The following is a 24974-nucleotide window of genomic DNA, read 5'->3' on the forward strand; positions in this document are numbered from 1 at the left end:
TGTGGATAGCAAAACACATTCGCAATGGAGGCATGAAGTTGCCGTCAACAGACACCGTACTCATGCATATGCATGAAGACCCCAAAACAGCCTGTTTTTAGGAGAGCTCTGAAAGTAACTTTTCAGGGGGCTAAAACTCGAGGAAATAGGCATGTGTGGGAAAATACCTCAAATACTACAGTATGTTATTGGCAGTGACGTGCACTAGGACTGGGTAGGCAGGGCGTTCCGAATCGAGACCACCAATGTCAACACCAATGACAATTTCATATGTTTCTGCTGGCAAGTGTTAATTCAATTCAATTCAATTCAATTCAACTTTATATACAACAAAGTAATTTCAATGTGCTTATCAAAATATGAAATTCATAATAAGAAACAAAAAACCCAACAAGATCCACATGAACAAGCATTTAGCCATCTAACAAATTCAACATCATAAAACACAATTAAAGAAACATAAACAATTATTTAATATAACCTCCATACTCTCCCAACAAGATATATCTCATGACACGACAGCGTATCTGTTGTTTGTGTTGGAAACAAAGAAACACGGAGAAAATTACAACAACAACTTGGAACAGCCTCAGTGAGGCTCATCCACAAAGCCAATCCTTCCATTCACTGTAGAAAATACCAACAATATTCTGACCTTACCTTTGCTGAAGGTCTTGTAGTTCAGGTGTTGGTCTCCCATCTTTTAAAAGCTGTTGTTTTTCCTCAAAAAAAAGTTTCTTTATCGTCTCTAGCGCTGTCATCCTGCCTGTAGTGTTATCCTGCTTTTAGCTAGAGAACGTAGCAGCAACGGTCACATGAAATCAATTCACTAATGCACTGTGAACTTACGTATGGCATTTAGCATAGTGCGGTTACGTCCAAAGGCAGCGTAAAGAGATGCCTTTTTTTGTAAATGGTTTTCCTTTTGGGGAACTGACTGTGCATGCGCAAACACATAAAAACACGCTATGGGAACAGAAGCAGAGCAGCAATGTGCTTTTGAGAAGGGGTGTGGCGTCCTCCTGCCTTACAGCGGTTAGGAAATAGCAATGTTTAGCGATTTGGGCTATGAAAAGTACAAAATGCTGACACTTTCAAACTTATAGGTACTGTAGGCTATCGGAAATTGAAAAATAACCTCTTTTTAACCCTCATTTGCCATACCTAGATATTACAACTTTTGGTTTGTTGGACATTATATGCTGCATGTAATCCTGCTCTACGTAGCTGTCTGTATGTATATTTTATTGTTTGTTTTTGTTTTTATTGAATTGTATTGTAATTTTGTACTCTATGTTTGAACTCTAGGGGAACTATAGATGAAAAACTAGCATACAGCATTTATGTACTGTTACGTCGATTTATGTAAATTGTCCCTACCAAATAAATGAAATTAAAATTGAAGTGCAAAGTTGGCAACCCATAGGCTACTGTTTGATGGTGGAAATGTTTAACTCTTGATCATTTAGTTAATGTTAGGCCAATAAGGCTTTAACGGTAAAAAAAATACACATGTATATATATATATATACTGTAAAAAATGTCGTTCCACTGAACCCATTTGTTATGGATTCAAGGTCAGCTATTGTAGACTATATAGGAAGTGTAAAATAATATTACTGACAAATGTAGAGGGTTTGTAAATTATATGCTAACTAGTGCTGAAGATGACAAAAAGTTGACTGATTTAGGGGATGTTGGCCTGGTTATCATCAGGCTTTCCTTCCTAGTGACGTTAGATGTAGACCGAGCTCTTGTAAAAACAATCTGCATCATTATTTATTGTCCTATCTAGTGAGAAATGACATATTTTTCAAAGAGTAAAACTGCAATAAATCCACAAAGTGAGAAATGGATTTACGGTGTAATGAAAAACAAAGAGGATTGAGGATGAGGAAGTAATAAGAAATTGATTATAACTTCGTCACGGCCTAAATCATGTGCACGCTACATGCAAAACTGAAATAACGTGACATGGATTTTATCACAACTTTTATATATGACATTTTAGCAAAGACGCAGCAAAGTCGTCTAAAGAACGAAGCTTTATCCTTGGCTAACGTCGAAAGAACAACTGTCAACATCTGGGGTTTGTGGGTGGGTTATGTGTTATTTTCCTTAAGTAGTCCTTGTTGTTTGTACAGCACATTGGTTTGTTATGGTCCTGTTAATTGAAGGTTATGAGTTCAAACACGTGTGGGTTCTTTGTCAGTTATCATGTTTGTTGGTCTTGTGTTGCTCTAATCCTAGAGGTTTTTTTTCTTGTTTGTCAGTGTTTATAGTGAACCTCAAGTTATCTCCCCTCTTGCGTGATTTGAGCGACTAGTCAAGCCTGACCTCGTCGCTCAAAGTTGAAATATATGAACTTTTTAAGCGACTTCAAGCTACAACTCCCCCGACCGTCACTGTCTGTAGGGCCGAGGCAGCAGCCCCTCCCACGTGGCCACGTTTACATGGGAGCTTTAATTTCTCTTTAAAGCAGAATAAAAGTTAATTCCTCTTTAAACTCACCATGTAAACACTTAATTCCTAATGCTAATTTAATTTAGAATTGAACCTAAATCTGAAATAGATGGCTGGTGTATTCCAATTTTTATTCCGGATTAGATAATTTCTTTTCTTGTAAACACTTAACTTGCTAAATTCCTCTTTAAGTTAATTTGGGTCATGATACATCACGTTCGTCCCCTGTCCAATCAGAGCCTTCCCAACCCCAAGACCTAAAGCAAAATTAAATAAAACCAAATAAAGCGGTTTTCTATGGAAACCTCAATTCGGGAATAATTATTTCCATGTAAACACGAAGCAGAACACTTTAATGGCCAGTTCTCAACTTCTTGAATAAGACTACATTCTACGTGAAGTCATCTTTTAGTAACTCTTTAAGTTGATCATTTAAAACATAAAAGTGATGCTGTCTATGATACAGCCGAAGAAGAAGTGATCAACCCTCTCTCTCCCCTGTCAGCGGCAAACACACACACACACATAGCGATGAAGTGATGGAGTGACCATAAAGTGCCACTATGTTCAAGCGACTCATCGCGACTCATCGGCATAAAAATTGGAAAACGAGGAGTACATTTCTACATGCATACAGATCTCAAGTCAACTCTTCATTGAACTCTACAGCGACGACATGGAACTCATCAACTGGTCATTGAGCGCCATTGACAAAATTTTCTCAACGGACGTAAACAACGACTGGAAAAGAAAGCCCGAGGAGATACGGAGAAAAAGGACAGTGAAGAGGAGTAACAACAGGAACAATGACTGCACATGAGAATACATCACATAAAAAAGGACAAAAAAAAAAAAAAAAAAAAGGAAGAAACGAGGTTGGATGTAAAATTATCTGTGTTCAAATTAGGGGACGGATCTGGATAAGCATAATGCTTTTTTCCGTCGCCCTTTCCGGCATGAAAAAGGACAAAAAAAAATGAACTGAATAAATAAAAAAAATAAATAAAAATCGTGGGCGACTGTAGTGACTGCAGTCACTACAGTCGCGTTCAGTGTGAACGCACCTTTACAAGTGTTTATGCGTCTCGTGAGCTATGGTTTCAGGCATTTCTTGAAGCTTGCCATTGTAAACAGAGCTGTGCACGAGGAAAACTGCGCTCGTGCACACTCTCTCCCACTCGTTTAATAGACGTTCCCTTTTGGGAGCAGGTAGAGTGTTGCACATGTGCATTTTATCAAAAAGTGGAGAGGGTGTTTCTTTTCTAAACTTCGGGAAAATCTTACTCTATACCTTTGACTAGGGTCATACTACAGTACACATGGAATAAATCCCGGAAGTTATTGCAATAAGAAGAAATCCAGCTTTGTAGTACAGGCCCACTGTGTTATGTCCATGTTATGTCTTTGACTTTGAGACGTAATTTCCTGGGGTTTTTTTCCACATACCCTGTCCTGTCAGTATATATGTGTGCACATACCCTGTCCTGTCAGTATATACAGTATGTGTGCAGAGAGTGAATAGACTCTCTCCTCTTTCCACCCTGGTGTGCTTCATCCCTTGATTGTCTTTCTTAGTTATCTAAAGGGGTGCATGATATTGTTTTGGTTTTCAGTCTTGTTTTTTTCCTTGTTGAATTTCTAATAAGTACTTTTAGGACTTTGTATTTGCACTTTGTTGGATTTGACATAGTATAGGTGTCATTTGCTTTGCTTTCCTCTGTAAAGACTTTGTGTTCTTACATCATTCTTCCCTTGATTTCTTCTGTTTGCCCCCAAAAACTATGCCAAGGTGACTTCCCATCACATTTCTGGTGTTTGAAAGTCGCGGCAAAACAATGGGGGATGTTTACTTTGGCGTTCTGAATCCAGACAAAATGTAATGTCTCATAGAGTGAGATATCAAGGGTAATCCCAGGAACAAACTAACAAAACTGGTGTCAAACAAATCACGAATGTCTTCCTTGTCTGGTTCCTTGTCTGATGTGCCACACCATGGAATATTCCGTAACATCATCAATATACTGATTCTGGATCAGTTTCAAAAATTTTCAAATCAATATCTGTAATTATTAGTGACATTTCAAGATTTCATATCTCAGTTTGTAAAAGATTGATTTATGAAATTTGACTCAGTTATGTCGAGTTTGTTCCTCAGTAGTGCAGAATTTTATCCGGATCGGATCTTGATTGTGTATTTCATCACAATTCTTTCAAAAAATGGGGGTGCCCATACATTTGGACATAAAGTATCATTATTAATAGGGACAAAAATTTTCTCTAAGCCTTTAAAGTGATCAAGATAACTGCCACTATCTGGAAAAGAGGATACTTGGTGTTGGTGGAGGTTTACCCTCTCCGATTGCTCTTGTTTCTTAGTTTTTTTTTAATGAAACATCATAAGGAGATGTATTTCTACAGTTGCGCCTCCCTCCACCTGAATGGGGAACAAGCATCCTGTATATGCATGGTATCTTTGTAGCTTGTGTGTGCGTGTGTGTGTGCGCGCGCACGTCTGAAAACAGTGAAACCTTGTTTGAGTGGTGCTCTGCTTTCCATTTAGCCTCCTGTTACAGATGTGGAGCTGCTGTGTGCTCAGTGATTCCACTGCATACAAGGTTCAGTGTGGCAGCAAAAGACACACCCATCCATACACACTCCTAATTACACAGCTATGTACCAAAAACACAGTTTCAAAAGGTCAAGTAGGAATACTAGAGTGGCATGCACTGCTTGGTTTATTTTTCCTGCTTTTCCCCACAAGTTATTTGTTTGTTTAATGAGGGAGTGTCACATACTTATTATCAGGATATTTGTGGTGAGGGGAGTCTCATATTAACACACAGAGGGCAGTGTGAAGTGGGTTAGAATAATAATAAGGAAACTGTGTGTGAAACTGAATTTCAACCTTGCAAGCCTTTGAAAGTAATGTGTAGAAATAATGAACAGAATGTAAACACACCAGAGATTTCAGGGACTAACTCACTCACAATAATTGACTCAAAGTAAAAAATTTAAAAAAAAGGGAAAACATACCTAAAGTAGCAATGTACCAGGTTGATATTGTGACACTGGGTGTTATTAAAAGTGTCTGTGTGACATTTTGTTCCGTTCATTTTGACCCAAAAGATAAAAGATTTTTGATAAAAAAAATAGGCAGTGGCTATCTGTATAGTTGCTGTATCAATATAATGACTATCTATCCGTACGCGGCGCCGCTATTTGGCCAGTTAACGCCACGTGATAGGTCAGTCATTGGCCAGTTTAGGTTGCATGATTAAGATTAAATCTAACCCTAAACCTAAAAATTGTTGCGATATAGGGTTATAACCTAACCCTAACCCTTACAAGTACATGGCGTCTTAGGGTTACTAAGACGCCACATACTTGTACTTTGGTAACCGTACAAATAGACACTTTATTGAAAAGTGAAAATAATCACACAGGAAAGAAAAAACATTGAATAGCCATGTTCGCTAACTGAGATGCTAACAGTAGCGATCATTGCTCTGATAACTCTCCACTAGTCCATAGTTATTGGCAGCTTAGCGATGTTTTTTTCATATTTAACACAATGTTACACTGACTAAGTGAACTATGATGTATAATATCACTTTGTTTCCACGCTAAATGTCTATGAATGGTTGGGATGTCCGATAACATCAGTCCATCGATAGAGGGTCAGGGCAGTAACCCGGATGCACGGCCATATTGGAGGCACTCGGAGGTAAACACTGGGATGGATAAATGTTCGAAACCATAGAAAGTATGCAAAGGCACACAGGAAAAGGGCACCATATTTGGAAAAGTTATGGTTTATTGGTGATGCAGATCCATACGAGTCGGCTCCCTCGTCTTGGATCAATGACGACCCAGAGAGTCTTCCGTCTATAATGTATCCTAGCTGGTTTTAACCCTAACCCAATCTGGGTCATCCTTTGGATAAAGGTCAGACCTTTTACCTGGAATACAAACAAATACAGCAAATATTAGCTCTACATTTTAGGAACTGTGTTGCTACTGTAGCAGGCTATTAAATGTGATTATATTAAGTCAATAATGCCATGATATGAATTATATTATTTTTATCATCACTCTAGAAAATTAGTTAAGAGCCGCTGCTATCAACAATTCACTTACCTGACAAGTAATGAGCCGAGCAAATTCAAATGTCGTCCAGATTTTTGCCTTTTGCCTCGTAGAACTCTAAACATTTTTCACGGTTTGGTACAGCCAAAAACACGGCAAAAATCCACCATTTCCTTTCGTTTGACGTTTGGGATCTGCTTTCTTTACCTGCTGAGTACCTCGAAGATGGCGACCGGTTTGATGACACTTGATGACTGATTTAAATAAGTTGTGGATTGTAGTTACATAACATGAAATAAGTTGGGGAGGAGAAAAAAGTCTGTGTATATTGGTATTAATTGATATCAGACTCTGAAATGACATGGGCATTTCCATGACATATAAGAGGCTGTTTCAGAACTTGACAAAGCCAGGATAAATACTGAAAATAATAGCAAACCCATAACATAATACAGGTCTGAGAAAAAAGAGAGTTTAGTGTCATACTGTATGTAAAAAAATAATACAACAAAGACAGTTTTTAAATACTTTGCAGTTGTAGAAATCCATACAGCTCAGTTAGTCTGTCACTGGCCCATATTTTTTTTTAAGTTCAGCTTTGCTGAAAATATTGATGCCCAAAATGTGATCTGTGTTTCATTATTTAATACCCTCCTAAACACTTATTTTTTGCACTATTTACTCAACTGCTGTTTTAAATCTTTAACTTTTTTTCATTTTTTGTTCCTCATTGGCCATGGTTACATGATGTTTTTTTTTTTTAAATGTTCTCCTTTGTGTTTACATGGAACTAGTAATTCTGAATTGAGGTTTACATGGAAAACAGGTTTATTCGGCTTTATTTGAATTCTGCTTTAGGTCTGTGGGTTGGGAAGGGTTCTGATTGGACAGGGGCCGAACGTGACATATCACATCTAATGGGAAAAAACACACAACAAACCCCTTCTTTTCAGCTACAACATGATACCACATGATAAAACTGTTTTCGCTCATATTTTGATTGTAGTTTTGAAGCAGTAGCTCAACAACAACACACGGTTTCACTTTCGTCCACTGAGCAGGAGAAAGGAGATAGAGTAGCAGAGAAGGAAGATGGATACTTTGGTCAATCAAAGTCAGCTGTTAATGCAACAGCTGCTCTACTTCCACTATACAGGACGTTGAGTGAAAAATTAACTTTTTAATGATCTGCGCCTCATTAGTGGAGCTTGTTCGAGGAATAAACCAGTCACCTAATTTGCATACGGAATTAAATGTTTACAAGGTCAGTTTAAAGAGGATTTAACTTTTAATTTCAGTTAATGTTCCCATGTAAACGTGGCCACTGTGTGTTGATTTCAGGAAGACAGAACAAAAGTCTGAGGTCTAGTCAATGCCCACTCAATCCTTTAGGTCTGGGCTTCCTCATCTTTCTCCTGTGCACGTCATGGACAACACTGTGGGATTGCAGGCTTTGCTTCATATCATAATAAACTGGGAACCCATTGAACAAATGAGGTAATTACCAAAATGCAACAAAAAGCTCCGTTTGCTTTTTTTTTTCTGCAGTCCGTTGGGATTGTAAAAGAAAAAAATATTGTTTACCGATGGCTTGGTATTTTCATCCTCTTTTTGAACACTCAAAGAAATGATACCTACGCCTATGATCTGCCACATATTATCTCTGTAACATCTGTTTCACTGTAGTGGACCAGTTTGCGGTGGCACGTTTTGTCTCTGAACTTTAAAGGGCTGTGCACTGACAGAGGTCAGGACGTGACCTTGGACGATCCCTCACACACGTTTCTTATTTACACCTCGATCCCACTGGGACAGGCTCGTCTTTGCTGAGGACCTGATACTTCTTTCCACACACTCTGCATATGACAGTCAAAGACGTGGCCTCCACCCTGGCTTTTGGTCAACAATGCATTTAGGTTGGCTTGTAAAACAAATTAAACAAATAAATAAATAAAACATATGGAACGTGTCGAGTTTCGCTTCACAAATAAGGAATGAAAACAAATGTACGATATGTTATTATTTATGAAGTTCTACATTATATATAATACAACACTGAATACATGTGCTTTAATATGGGAGGGATAGACTTGTCAGTTGTAAATCACTAAGTTATGCATCAGGTAAGATAGTATAAAAGGATTAAAAGCATTTCAATGTCCAACAACGTAGATTACGGCACTAAAAGTCACTAACAACGTAATTCCACCTTCGCTGAATGTCTACATTCTCCCACGGCCGGTGGATGCCAATTTTGTCACGGGGGCGGCTGGCAAGTAGATTGGAACAGCGACCGCTCAATCTACCACTTCATATCTAGACTAGCGCGCAATGATCGCAGGGTTTGCTCATTCTCTGTTCCAGTCGACTTATGAGTGTACGGAGCACCCGCGGTGTCTGCCATGTTGTAAACAAAGCTCTGAGCTGCTACGGGAAGCAGGAGGGTCAAATCTCATCGGCTGCTGGTCCTTTAAAACTATTTTACCCGGTTTCATTTTGTAAAGCTTTTAATTTTATATCGCCGTTTTGATCATTTCCTACTCACTGTGTTTTTGTACATTCAAATGAATTTAGAAAAAACTTAAATTTAAACTTTTCATCACTAGTGGGGGCCTTGCCCCCCCCCGCCCCCTCTCAAACAGCGTGTATGATCCTCATATAAGCACCAATTCTGCTTAGGTAGAATGCACCTGCACCTGAATGCACAATAGTTGGATACGAAATGGATACATTTGAATAATCTGATAGTCCTTCAACTATTTCAATGAGTCGGGGTACATTTAAGATGTTTCAGGCCGTGTGACATTCTGAATATTGTGGGTATGCGCAACAGTGTATCTACAGTATTGGCAATGTTTGATATTACCTTTTTGCCGATACCTGAAACCAATGCAGATGTGAACCGATAATAATAACCAATTATATCGTCCATCTCTATGTTCTCTATGTTCTATGTGTCATCTATATGTTCACTGTACTGGCATGTGACTGGAGGTGTGTAGAGGTGTTGTTTTGTTTTGTTTTATTATTTCATATTCTATAACACTTTTTTTTTTAGTGGGTTTGAAAACAAATATATATATATATATGTATATTTTTACAACTGGCGCTCTAAATTCACTGGCAGGAATGGACATGCAAAGCCAGCCTAGAACCATCAAGTTGAAGTTTTTGAGTGAAAATTAAAAGTGGAACTACATTTAATGTAACAAGAGGGTACGAGTGGTATCACAGGGGCGGGATCCAATTTTTTTCCTAAAAATCTACACGATCCAGATTGTTATGGTTTATTATTTTTTCATATATGTACTTCTATCGAGTTGAAAAGGTCATACCCAAAATAAGTACGTTTAGCATTAAAGTCAAATAAAAGCATTGTTATTTTTCCAATTTATTTGTCTTTTTTCCCTTTCCAAAAGTATAATATCGTATTGTTATTGCAAGACCATTACCATCAATCTTATTGTATAATAAATGCCTCGAGTTACTTGTGTTGTTGTTTGTAGCTTTATTCATCAGAAACTGGGTTAGGTCTGGGGGCAAGAATTGACGATCGAACTGTAGGGAATGGGGTTGTTTACTGTGAGGTCAGGGGAAGTTTAATGAGACGTAACACAGCAGGAAGTGACTCTTACGGGTCACCTGCATCTTATTGGGTTCAAACCGTTCAGTGATAAGAACGAAGAAAGAAAAATGAAGGAAAAAAATGATTAAATTGAAGGGAAAGTATAGAAGGTAATAAAAAGCCAGAGAGACACAGGGACTCCATGCAAGCGTTGAAGCTGCACCTTTCACAATGAACAGCTGGAGAGCACATTGACAGAATAGGATTGTAAAATTAGGCGATGCGCTTCCACAGGTTGTTGAGGCCTGTGCGTCGGCACTTTGAGAATCCCTGACTCGTCATTCCTGTGTAGAATGGGACTTTGACCACACCGTGTAGCAGCCTCATCGCATACCATCCAGTCCTAGCCTCAGCCTGAGGAGAGCCTCAGCTTGTCTTGTCCCATTTGTAGTCTGGTGTGAAGGAATGCAAAGGGGATTGGAACAAGCTTGGATTTGTGCTGTATGTGTTTGTGTGTAAAACTCCTCTGAATGCCTTTCGAGCTTGTCTATCCTCTCTCTGTGGGGGATTGGCAGCTTTTCCTGCTGTCTAGAACCTGGGGGGCTTTTTAATAAACTGTGGTTATTGCTGATCAGGTCTGGTTAAGTCTGTAGCTCCTCTTACAGGACATGACGGCATGTTGGCAGGAAACCAGTGTGTTTATGAAGGGTTTACCACCAAAATGAGCCCAGGAAGAGTGGGCAAACACAAGGAAAAAAGGCTTGAATAAATAATAAAATAGCATCCACCCTTTTACCTTGTAATGAGTCTGATTTATAGATTAAGGGCTACGAGACCCAATGTGCTGAAAAAGTTTGTTTTCTGAACTCATGTGCTCTCCATTTTTAGAGAATAAAGTAAACAGACAAGTGCTTACTTCAAAAAAGTTTATAATCATCAATAAAAGCTAGCGAATGACCCACACATTTTTTGGCAGGTGGTTGCACAGCTCCAGCTTTTTGGTGCATTAAATAGGCGGAGATGTTTAAAGCTGGTCGGGACGATGATGTTTTGTCATGATTAATCTATATGGTCAGCTTCATAGATCCATAAATCTCATTTGTTCCAAAAAAGTATAAAAGGCTGAAATTCCCACTAAAAAGTTTGTTTTTATCTCCACTTCAAACACTCGGTTTACTGACATTGTTGGAAAAGTTTTGTGCATTGTGGGATGTGGAGTCCTGTAGACAGACAAACAGAAGTGGTTTTAATCCATTCTCTGATTTCTTGTGTTTGCCCCCAACGAACCTTCCAAAGTGAGAGTACACCCACCTCAAACAATGTATAAAGTCGACAAATAATTGTGCTTTGAACGTCTCAGATAGCACGCATACGTCTCGCCGATGTCGGCCTCAGATTGTGCGTCAGCATTCTAGTCCTAATACATCATTTTGTGTGTTTTTTCCACCCAAATCGGTGATACCACCTATAAAATTGTAGAACTATAAAATGTCACTTCCATTAAGCTGTTTTTGTGCTGGGGCTCTTTGGCTATGCTGCTGAAAATACATTTATCATCATGACTCTTTTTATTGTCCAAACATAAAAAGCTATTTAGTGGTAGTATATTGTTTTTTTGTTGTTGTTTTTGTTGTGATATTCTGATATTTCTATCAGATTTAAGTAAATACTGGACTATGGATATTTAGATATTTATACTAATTGAATGATCCGAGCTAAATAAAGGTTAATATAAGCTGTAGAGAGGCCGCGCTGAGCATTTTTAATCCATCGTCCAAATGCCGATGTCTCCGCAACGTCTGCCCAACGCTCTGCATAATACGTCTCGCTGATGCAACTTCATTCATCGCGCCGACGTCGGTGAGATGTATGTGTGCTATCTGGGGTGTTTCCATTGAACGTTGTTTTGGGCAGGAGCCTCGTAATTCTCGTAAAATCTCATCCCGCGAGACTTTGCTGCAGAAAGACGGACGCTCCAAACCTCCTTTTAATTCTCCGTATTCCTTTGTTGTTTCACGTCTAATGTGGCAGTAATAATTTTAAAGTATAATGCTATGAAATGTCCTGGTCTCCTCCTCTGTCTACATGTATCGCATCATGTCTTCTCGGAGAGCAGTGGTCATGACCATGTACGTCACATTTTGTGATATATATTTGCAGAAAAAGAGTTTCCATAGTTTTTTTGACACCTTGCAATATCGAAACGTCTGAAATTCCTCCTTATGATAACGTCAAAACATTTTAGCAATATTTGAGTGTTTTTTTTTTTCGAAAGTCAGGTGTTTCCATTACCAGCTTTTATTTGAAATTATCTTTGATTTATGAAGCCTACACTGTGTTTTTAAGAAAAACATTATCAGTTCCCCCAGATTTAAATGTTTTAGATTTAGACCAAGAGCTAATGCTAATATTGTCACGTTTGCCATATAATATTAAACATGGCTCAAACTGCTTTTGAACACTGTTTGTCAGTGATAATTGTAAGCCAAGATTGTCGCAATCTGAAGATTCTACAAAAAACTCACAAAACTCTGAGTTAACAAAGGCAGCATAAGGAGTCAGAGCTGTCCCACTTTCTGTTGGAGGTGAAGGGAAACAGGTGCTGTTTTGTGTCTTGCAGTGAAGCATTCAGGGACCCTGTGTGGTGGCATTTAACAAGTCCAAACTGGATTGTAATGAATGTCGGGGCTCTATGAGCTCCAGGTGATGGCCTTGTTTTCTCCTACTAATATGGCTAGTTCTTGTTCCATAGCAGGAAGGGGAACATCTGTTTGAGTGCATGAGTGTGTGTATGTGTATGTGTGTGTGTTTGTGTTTGCGCACGCATGAGTGTGTTGTTGCAACAAGTATTCAACATGGTTGAGAATGAAAACAGTTGATGACTAATGTGGTTGCGGATGAGTCACATAATTGAAGCTATTATTGCTCCCTAAATCTTGAATTATTTTACTCAAATGAATGTAAATTACTATATTGTAATATAGTGTGGGTCAGCATCCCCCTCATCTAGCATCCATTGACTACATTTAATCCAAAAAAGATTAGTTACACAAGCAACAAATTCAAATTGAAACTATTACACATATGCAACATTAATATTCTCCAAATTTGTACATTTATCTACAAATTAGATTATCTAGAAATTGTTATCCCAAACCACTTCAAACTGTATTTCTCTGATGATTCCAGCTTTCACTCTTATACAACACGGAAGGCACTATTAAAGGGCCCATGTTAAGCTAAATCAACTTTTCTGTACATTTGCACATGATAAAAGTGCTATTAGGGCTTCATACACATGCCCAAAGTGTTTATTTCATTGACTCCCTCAATCGTTAGTTAGAGGGTGATTTGCTCCTTTCTTACTGCAGGGTGAGCCCAAACACCTCGCTCCAATTTGATGACGCGTTCCCACTTTGATGACGAGTTTGACGCGGCACTGAGCTGGAGAAGCCACGCCTCCAGGAAGCTCTCTATCGTGATTGACATGTAAACAGACACGCCCTTGAAGTTGAGCATTTCAGTGCCCCCACACTCTGTCTCGTGTTTATAAAGCAGCATGAGCTCGGCTACGGATTGGGTGGGAGGAGGGCGGGCCGTCCTTTGGCCCTACGTCACCGTGCAGCGAGGAGGAAGTAAGTGTCCCGTCTATAGACACGCCTACTCACTCAAATCAGCCTGTTTGTGTAGAGTTGCTCAGAAAGTGACTTTTCAGAGGCTAAAACTCTGGAAAACAGGTGAGTTTGTGAAAATAAACCTCAAATACTATGTTTTTAGAGCTCTTAGAACAAATGGAGATGGGTGAAAAATAGCATGACATGGGACCTTTAACAAACAGTCTGTACCAAATGAGATAATTGAAATGTATGTGTGTGCTATTTCTTATCTATTTATAACATGTATGCTGGTCTGATACAAAATAACAGACACCTAAAACTTATCTGATTAATGTAATTAACTTGTCCTGTGTCACTTATGGAAAAGTTTACACTTTCTCGCATTCTGATGTGGTTTTATTTCCTTTTTCTGTTTGACTTTTTCTTCTTGTTTCTTTTGTTAAACACATTCTATTCGCTGACCAAGTACTTCTTCAGTGAAGTCCAATAATGTCATGGTGAGGCTGCATTATCCCCTTGTGTTTCCATTCTGACTTAGCGCATTCATTTTTACTTTACTTTACATCAAATCTCTCATGATACATATTTTATATGTATGTGCAAATAATATAAATAAATAACCGTACTGTTCATATTAAACTGTCATGGTGAAGAACACATAGACCTACTTTCAGAAGGAACAGTCAGACATGTGGCTTAAGTACAAGCTAAAGTTTGCACCCTTTTTTAGAAATCGGTTTAAGTATACATTTGATATCAGTGATATCGACCATAGTTAAGCTCTACTAATACTTGACTTTGTTTTCTTTACTTGAGTAAAGTAAAAAGTATCACTAGTACTACAAGTAAGCCTGTGTGGAGCATGGATTATTCCCATTTCCAATGACTCCAACTAATAAATTACTCTGGATGGTCCAACCTTTGAGGTCATTTATTTGGTTTGTTCATGTATGCAGAGATGGAATTTAATTTAATTTATATTTTTGTTGCTATGAAGCAAGTTGATTAAATATGTATGTATACCATAACTTCATATAAAAATTGTATTAAGTTTTAGCGGGAAGCAGAAATCTGCTTGTATTTAGCATTATTTAATGTTTCACATGTAATGATCAGACCCACATTTTGATCATATTGCCTTAAGACGGTTTAATAAATCATAAGCTGGTGATAGCATTTAAACTATTAAAAATGGCTGATTTGAATCATTCTTAAGCATGTATCGGCCTTTCATTAATTTCTACGAGGGAATACAATTATTTTTTATCTATTGCAGCTATATTTCAGATGACGTGTTCATATTTTGAAAAGAGGAATCCATCATTTGTATTTATTATTAAATTAAATAAATCTTTTTTTTTTTCTCAACTACCATTAAAAGGATGCATTTTTTTCAAAAATCCAGGGAGAAATAATGTTGTTCATGATATGAACTGTCAACTAATCAAGTCGGTGACTAATTGGCAAATAAAATCATAGTTGCAGTGAGTGTGTGTGTGGGTTTGGGGGGCAGAGTGTGTGTAAATAGATTTGCATGAGGAAAAAGAGACAGAGCACATTGGAAAACAAATCATGTGAGAGCGTGCCTCACCATCTGTGCATGAGACAGAGTCTAGAGTCTGTGGAATATAAGATGACACCATGTATATCATGGTTCTGCTCCGTCAGTTGGACATTTAACAGAACTACACATGACATAAGTATTGTCCTGCACACAAATGAACAAAGAGCTCTGGGATAAAAGAAAAAAAAAAAAGATCCAGGCAAACTGGTGTGATGTGTTGCGACATGATGTCAATTGAGCCAATCAGAGAACAACAATCTGTGTGGGAAGGTAAAACATTTTTATATCATAGGGAGAGTTTGAGATTCATGCCATGGGGGCAAAAGAAAAAAAAACATAATTAAATAAATAGACCGTCTTGAGATTCGCGCCAACCACAATGTGTGTAACATATACAATAATTGATTAGTAACATCATTGATAATGTTGATAATAATAATTCTAATAATACTAACAATAATAACAACAAAGATAATAAATATCTTTCAGGATATACTGTATGTGGAATAAAAGGCCAGACTTCTTTACAGAGCAGAGGATGAAGTCTGAGACAAGGGATTTGCAGTGTAGCAACGTGGCAAAAAAGACACAGACATGTAAAGATGCACACACACACGTACACACACACATGCACAGACACACACAGCCCCTGAGACAGTGACTCACTGCACTCCTCTTTATGTTGGGATTAATGCTTTTCTTCTACCTGCCCTGCAGCTCAGTCTGAATGGTAAGTGACATGTTAATGGAGAACCCCAGTCACACGCACACACACGCACACTTTTCATCACCTTAGGCAGAGCCTAAATATCTAAACTCACTAAACGTTCATACTCACTGTAATTTGAAGCACTCCATCAGCCTAAGAACTGCTCGTTAAATCCCCTTAAACAACAAACGTGGAATTCCCATTTATATTTCGAGTTCTTCTCACTATATTTACAACCTCATAAAGTTCCTTCCCTACATACAGGAGCCAAACAAACTGCTAGAATAACGCATCACAATCACGCATTATTACTGATCCTGACATTATTATCCCATAAAGTGCTGTCCTTAAAGCTGCTAGGGATACAATACGTTTTTTAATCAGATAAAGACATAGTGAAAGCGTCGTAGATCAATAAATCGAAGATCATTTGCTCAAAATAAATAGAGCCATTTAAATTGCTGCTCGAGAGTTTGTTTGTTTGTTTTTCTCCAACTACCAGCAGTTGGAAAAAAATACAAAATTTTGTTTTGATCTCCACTGTAAACACTCTGTTTGTTGACATTGTCAGAAAAGTCTCGTGCATTGCATTGTGGGATGTGGAGTCCTGTAGATCAGTATTTCTCAAATGGGGGCATGCAATGGCGCTACAGGGGGTACTTAAGGGGAAATTAACAAATGAAAGCATTCAAAATATGGGTTTTTATAATGTTTATTTTAGTTAAAAATGATAAAAATTATAAAGATGATGATGAAAATGATTTTGACTAAAACATAAACTAAAAACACAGGGGTCAGTCGGTCCCCCACCAGGTGGGAGATGACTGGAAATGATAAAAACTATAGGAGTAAATCTCTCATTCCACTTATTTATGAAATGAGATTCTTTAAAATTAGCATCATCACTCTTTTATTTCATTATTGTGCTCTATTGTTGTTTTTTCACACTATTCTGAGCAAAATGTTGTAGTTGGACAAAGGGGGCAGGGGCGTAAATCCCAGGGGATATGCAGGGGTCTTGTCCCCTCACAAAAAGTCCCATTGTAAACACAAATTTTAAAAAAATAAAAGTGCAGTAACCTTATTTTACTTTAAAGTACAAGTCACGCTGCTTAAAAATACATTGTTTGACAATTTTAGCAATTGAAATAATTTACCCCCCAGTTACTGGATTTGTAGTTCATAGTATTGTGGACTTAAACCTACACATTCACGCCAAAAACATTTTTTTTCAGGAACTGAAAGTTACGGCAAAATGATGAAAGTTTGTTTTGGGGATTACATGGAAAGGTTCGACAACAATATAAACCCTAATAATCCAACTTTTGTGAACAAAATACTAAAAACTTTAGTCATCCATCTTTTGATAAGCATGCTAATAGCAGAGAGCACCAGAAAGTAGTTCAAATAATGTAAAGCGCGAATCACAGGCTGAACCAGGAAGAAAGACGCTTTCATAAAGGCTGACATTACACTGTGATTATTATGACATGACACCTGTCATTAGCATTAAGGTGTCATGATGGCTGTCATTAAGTGTTGTATATCATTAGGTGTCCTTTGTATAGTGCATTTTATACACAAAGCTACTCAATGTGCTTTACATGAGGAAAAAGTGCATCAGAAAACATTTAACAGTTTAAAAATCAATAAGAACATTAAATTAGCAGTAAAAACATTAAAATGCCTTTAACTTGGATTTAAAAATGTTTACGTTGGATGCTGACTTCAGCTCTGCTAGCTCTGCTGCAGTTTGTTCCATTTGTTTGTATTAAAATACAAAAATAATATTGAAACAGTAACACTAAATATATATATATATATATATATATAAATACATTTTTGCAGGGGGAGCATAATGTGATTCAAGAAATCTGGAACTGTTTGCGGTTATAGTTTTAATACCAGAAAATAGTAAAACTGAAAAGCAGGTGCAAACACACACGCAGAGATCATCACTGCAGTAGATGTGGACAGAAAACACAGCAGAGATAGAAAAAAAAAAGGCTCCAGTTGTGTGTGTGTGTGTGTGTGTGTGTGTGTGTGTGTGTGTGTGTGTGTGTGTGTGTGTGTGTGTGTGTGTGTGTGTGTGTGTGTGTGTGTGTGTGTGTGTGTGTGTGTGTGAGTAGGTGAGAGAGAGAAAGAGAAAAAGTTGGATGTGTGTCCATCTCTCTTCTTGCGGGTCACTGTCTCACACACGCACACAATCAGCCGCACGCACGCACATTTCTCCGCTGCAGGATGAATAAAGAATATTGTCAATTTATCTATCTGCTGTAATTCATCATGCTCATGTTCACCCTTCATGTTCAACACAACACATACAAAACGCTCATTTAAATAAGGGCGGTCTTCACCAGTTCTGCGCGGGCACTAATCATTGCTGCAATCTTAGTGAATTCCGCGCAGCAGGTGAGGAAAATGCGTCACTAAAGGATTTAGGGAAGCAACTGACTTACCACCCATTTATTTCAGATCTTAGTGAATCTACCCCAGAGTGTTTCAGTAGTTGTAGCTCACTTTGTTCTTTAGTAGAACTGCATTGGCTTCCACACTCATAGGTTGTCTGAAGATGTTGTTAATAAATGGACCTGATTGGGTCGTTGTGAGCAGCTTTGGGGCTGGTGGAGGCTCTTCTTCTACTTATCATTAGAGGTCAAATTGATGTCAGAAGCTGAATTGTTAGGTTTCTTTTCTGTTATATGTATATTATTATTCATTTATAAGGCCTAGCAGCCCACACAAAATGTCCGGTAGATTGCGATCGGCGTATTAACCCCAACCCTTAACCCTAACCCTACCCACTAGATCCCTCCATCTAACCCAAAAAATGCCAACATAGCTACAAAGGTGTGATAATTTAGCAAAAAGGTGTCATTATTTAGCGAACAACACTTAATGACAGCCTTCATGACACCTTAATCATGCTAATGACAGATAATGATAGCGTAATGTTAGCCTTATGTATAAAACTAAAAAGTGTTACCATTAGCTTCTTCTACTGTTTTACAAACAAATGAAAACAGTCAGAAGGAGAATGATGATGACGATTTTCTGTAGGAAAAAAGTAACTGTAACATTGGGTTTTCAGTAGGGATGTAACAATTCACTCAACTCCCAATACGATTTGATTCACGATACTGGGTTCACGATACGATTCTCTCACGATTTATTTTACAAAATGGGACTGTAGTCAAATGATGACTGAAAAATATTCCTTTATTTTTTTTGGGAAAAAAATACTGTATTATTTTCCTTTTATTTTTAATTGTCAAAAGAATCCCTTGATAAACTATTCAAAACGATGCAATTTAACTAAAAATAAATCTTGAATGAAATAAATAAAGGAATAATACAAACGAAGAAGAAGCTTATTAATTTAAATTCTGGTCCTATAGTAAACAATGCAAAACTGCATAAAAGTTCTTTTTATTTTTAAAAGTGCAACTGAAAATGTATTTTGTGCCTTAGCAATTGGACTCATTGCACTGATTTACGGCAGATATTTGTTTGGACCAGCAGAGGGCGCTGGTAACCCAGTGGTCGGTTGGCATGCAGCTAATCTAACAGTGAAGAAGAGATGCTATGCTAGCAGACAGAACTAATAGAAAAACGTGACTTTTACAGATATTCACATAATATTACAAATATTCTTTCGGTGCTAAAGGGGTAAGGAATCATTTATGAATATGTTTAAGAGTAGAAGGCGGCCAGAAAGACGATTCAATTTTCAAAGTATCGATGTCACTCGTGATACCTATGAATCGATTTTTAACTGCCTTACGATTAATCGTTACATCCCTAGTTTTCAGGTATTTGTACAGTTAGTTTTCAGTCATTTCATAAAAAAAAAAAAAATGCGTTTATTCAATGTTGCATTAAAGAACAGACATGTAGCTTTGCTGCTTCCTTTCATTTTCAGTTGAAATTAAAGTAAAATGTCACGTTATCCACAATCCATCGAATGTGTTCCTCATTAACCTGGGTTATGGAAATCGTGAGTGCCAAGCTACAACGCTAGAAGCACCAGAGCAGAAAAGTCACTGCTATGTGCATCTCTGGTAATATTCAACCTCTAACCTCAAGGTCAGTTCTGTCACGTACACTCGTGCAGGGTGTACACGTTTTGTCTCCCTATTGTTCCCTTCCTGGCAATCACTACCTGTTGTAAAAGACTCTCACTTTAGAAGTGACTGAGGACATCCTGTCAGCATAGCAAAGGAAACGTTAAAAATAGAAAACAATACGTTATACAACTACAAAGAGCTCTTCAACCACCAGAGAAAGGATCACATCGTTCATCAAAAAGTAGTAAGACAAGTAGTTATTTAAAAAAAACTCCAAAAAAAGTAGTGGTAATGTCTTAAAGCTGCTCGGGATTATCATTTTTGATCAGATAAAGACATAGTGATGGCCTCATAGATCAGTAAATCAAAGAGCATTTTCTCTAAAAATGATATAAAAGGTTGAAATTGAAGTTTGTTTTCATCTCCACTGTCAACACTCTCTTATTGATATTGTCGGAAAAGTTTTGTGCATGTGGGATGTGGCGTCAATGCATATAATTTTTCAAGCTCATTCTTAACGTGATTTACCAGTTTTGTTTGTTTGTTTGGAACAGCTTAGAGAGACTATTACCTTTACCTTCAATTCTTTATTATTAGGATTGCTTTGATAAGGAAAATTTCTGGTATTTCCACCAGAACTTAAGCTTGGGAACTTCAGGAATGTTTAAAAATACTATTTAAACTTTTCTTGGAAATTATATATTGGAAGTAACCTGTAAATGGGAGTAACTTTTAAATAACTGATGCTGATATTTTAGATGATAGTAAAATATATTTTCACAAAATATTTAACATCCCTGTTAAGGGCCAACCTGAAATTTGGGAAAAAAAATACCCAATAATTCCCATGGAAAGTTTCCAACTTTTAAAATTTCCAGAACTCTAATACAGTGATTTTCAACTGATGGGTCGGGAACCAAAAGTTGGTCGCGAACCTATACTGAGTGGGTCGCAAACAGCTGGTCAAAAATAAATAAATACTTCAAGTTTCTCATGTTGGACTTGTCTTTTATTTTGAAAGAAACTTTTCTTTTGATAGACATGCTGTGAAGTGCATGTCGCAGAGGAAAATATATAGATTTATGTAAAAAAAAAAAAAAAAGAGAATATGTGTTTTCAACAGCTATTTTTGAAAAACGTGGGTCGCGATTTAATGGCCGTGGAAAAATGTGGGTCCCAGGGTGAGACCAGTTGAGAACCCCTGCTTTAATACACTGATTTTTTTTAAATGTGTCATTTAAAATGGCTGCTATTTTTCTTTGGATATACAGTTACTTATTTTGGTTCATTTCAAGAAATAATTTTAATATTCTAAAAATTCCTGAGCTTAAGTTAATGTGGAAACGTTCCTGAAAATGTACCACCCCTTTGCAGCCATAATTGTTATTTTGCAGTTTTGAACACGAGAGCTGGTTTGCAGAAATAAAAACAAAGCATTATATTTCATTATATTGTTGCAAAAGTTAACATTTTAAACATGAAAAACGTGTAAATTAAACTCAACAATATTGGCAGAAGGTCACAGTTTTCCCGGTGCTTATATTGCATGATCGCAGTAATTTTTATTATTAAAAAGTTGAAAAAACTCAAAATTCTTACGAAATCCTTTAATTTGTCTTAAATTATGACATAATATTTCCCTTAATTAATTACAAATTGGTCACAAAATCTAGGAAATTTAAAGCGAGGATCATGTTGGGACTGATATCTAGCACTTATTGTTGGATATTGTCGGTTTCTTACATATTTCATGTATACGCAGAAGTGCAAACTAGGGCACAATAATATGGGGTGCTGATTGTAAAGTAAAGTTTTTGCAACATTTAGCAACAAACCATGCTTAAAAAATGTATGTGAATTTGTGATGTTTTTTTCTTGTAAAAATATAATATCAATCTAAATGTTAAATGTTAAATCTAAATGTTAAATCTGAATCTAAATGTTAAATCTGAATCTAAATGTTAAATCTAAATCTTAATGTTAAATCTGAATCTAAATGTTAAATCTAAATCTAAATGTTAAATCTAAATCTTAATGTTAAATGTTAAATCTAAATCTAAATGTTAAACGTTAAATCTAAATGTCACAGGTGAAACCAAATATTTAGCTAATATACCAATTTAGTGTTTAGATTTAGCATTTCACATAGATTTAACATCAACATTTATATTTTTACAAGAAAAAAAATCACAAATTTCACAAATATTGCTGTAAATCTGGTCAAAAGTAACAAAAAAAATTCACATACATTTTTTAAATGGGGTTTGTTGCTAAATGTTGTGAAAAAGTTGCTGTTTATGTTAGCATGCTGGACTTTACAATCACTGCCCCATACAATAATGTTGAAATGATTCATTTTCCTTCATAAAATCATCAAATCAAACTGCTCTGGATTTGGCCCCTGAACTAAAACATGTTTGACACCTCGGCCCTCAGCTACACTGACGTAAATAAGAAGTCATTTCCAATGCTTATTGGTCTTTTAATTCAAAGATCTGCTCCAGCCTCTCATGCATTGTCTGTCTGTTGTATTTAATAAGATTAGTCACACTTTAATGAGCTGCTGGAGCATCTTCCTCCTCCTCCATCCACAGTCTGTTGCATTAAACCCAGAGGATAGGGAGGGGAGGGGCTGATGCTGGGACCAGCCTGCAGTCACCAGCCTGGGGCATCGCACACACACACCCACCTTCATCCCTCCTCCTCCTCCTCCTTTCACCATCCTCCTCGCTCAGCACATGGTCCTTTGTATCTCATGGACTGCTGTGATTCTTACTGACTTACACACATATAAAGCTGACAGTTAGCAGCAAACACTGATTTACCAGCACCATTAATTCTATCATTACACCAGGATTAAAAAAAGGTCACAATTAAAGGTCACACACTGACATGGCACTCACCTCACTACAATAATATAGTAAAAATAAAATAATAAAATAGAATATAACCAACTCAATCATGAGATTTGCTTCTTTTTGAATGTCAACTTGAATGACATACGTGTCGTGTTTGAGCATATAAAACCCCTACACGCACACACGCACACACACACACACACACACACACACATCACTTATGGGTGATCAGAATAAAAAGCACACATGCACAAACCAGAGCAAACACAGCAGGAAGCCCACGAGCACGTGTGAAAGCAGTGATGATCAGATCAGCCTACCTTTGTCTGCTGTCTCCTGCTCCATGTTTCAGTGTTTCATCTAATCCTGGCCACTGACAATAGACACTGGGCCTCTGCGACTGTCAGACCACAGCCCTGATTGACGACTCTGCTAGCCAATCAGAGGCTTCCTAAATGTGGGTGGGGCATGTGCTGCTCTCAGTCTGAAAGCCTGATGTTGTTAACCTTACCTAGACAATAACCAGAGGTGGCAAAAGTACTAGTCTTCAGTACTCAAGTAAAAGTATAGATACTTGAATAAATGACTCTGGTAAAAGTAAAAGAATTGAAGTTGCTCCCTTACTTGAGTAAAAGTAAAAAAGTACATGCTACTAAAAGTAAAAAGTAAAACAAGTGTCACTTCAACAATAAGACAGGGTTTATTCAAACCAGCAAATTCCATATATTTATTATTTATATATTAAGAACTTATAGAATACTGGTACATGGAAATAAATAAAATCTGCTACCTTTGAACACCTGAGGAATTTAGCACCCATAATAAATACAATTTGTAAATAAAATGTTTTAAGAAAAAAAAAATTTCAAATGCTGAATTAAAGCCAGAGCAGCTTTGAGTTTACCATTTAAAAATAACTTAAATAAAACTTAGGGACATGCCTTACAGAAGAAAGCTCAAACCACCAAAATATTTATGACTTTTTATGTCATAACGTCATCTTTGAAGGTTTTAAAATTAACAAGCTTATTTTTAAAATGTAAGGAGTGGAAAGTAGAGATATTTGTTGAAAAAAGTAACGAGTAAAAGTAAAAAGTCACCAAAAAATAATTACTCAAGTAAAGTACTGATACCAGAAAAAACTACTTAAGTACAGTAACAAAGTATTTGTACTTCGGAATCATTACTGACAATAACACAGAACAAAAGCCTGATTCATGCTTTATCATTCTTGATTTGTTTATATTTTAAAAAAAAATGTTGATTGATAATATTTTTTTCGAATTTTTTATTTTTATTTTTATTTTTTCAAGTTACTGAATTTATCATTCAGTTTTTTTCTTAAATGATCAATTGATCTATTTACAGTCAGTTTTCCTTTTTACTGTATCATCTTTTAGTGGGAAACTGGGAGCCCTCCCTTGCTTTTATGTACTATTATTGTAATAATGTATTTTTTATTAGTATTTTATTTCTTACTTTTTGTTCCGATTCTTCACTGTGGCTCTGTCACGGTTGTCAAACTTTAATTCAGGGGCCAAATATGGACCAGTTTGACCTCAAGTGGGCTGTAGATTTTAGGTGTTAAAAAAAAGAACAACTTTAACATGATTGTGCCCTAGTTTTTAATATCAGTTCAATTCACTTTAAAAAAGAAAGAAAAGATTTTTCTACCTATTTTTGTGTAATTTAGAAGAATTGATAGTCGGAAATTGCAATATTTGTGGAAAAATGTAGAGTTCTTTCCACAATTTGCAATTAAAAATGACTGCATTCATGTGATATAAACAGAGGAAAAATGCAAAGTAAAAAAGTGAAAGTGTGCATGTTTATGCCTCTGTCCATCCACTCTTTTCATGATATCCATGTCTTTTAAGGCTCTTATTAAATATTCTTAGCTGGTGTCGCCATCTTGGATTGTGTTTTTATCATCGCCGTAAGTCGTGCACGCGCAGAACGATCAAAATTAACTTAATCTTTTTCAACAAGAACTTTTGATTGATTTGTCACATGACCGCTCCAGGGTTTGAGTTTGTTTTAGATCG

General features: G+C 36.9%; 1 protein-coding gene across 1 annotated transcript in view; it reads right to left on the reverse strand.

Annotated features, from left to right (window-relative positions):
• afap1 (actin filament associated protein 1) overlaps nt 1-23338 on the reverse strand; it is a 154823-nt gene extending 131485 nt beyond the window's left edge. The window contains exon 1 of the mRNA XM_028475013.1: nt 23250-23338. Within this exon, the coding sequence (XP_028330814.1) occupies nt 23250-23274 (25 nt within the window). The 5' untranslated portion in view covers nt 23275-23338. The remainder of the gene's footprint in view (nt 1-23249) is intronic.
• Between the last annotated feature and the right edge of the window lie 1636 nt (nt 23339-24974).

The sequence above is a fragment of the Gouania willdenowi genome, chromosome 18 (genome assembly GCF_900634775.1).
Source record: "Gouania willdenowi chromosome 18, fGouWil2.1, whole genome shotgun sequence".
Classification (NCBI taxonomy): domain Eukaryota; kingdom Metazoa; phylum Chordata; class Actinopteri; order Blenniiformes; family Gobiesocidae; genus Gouania; species Gouania willdenowi.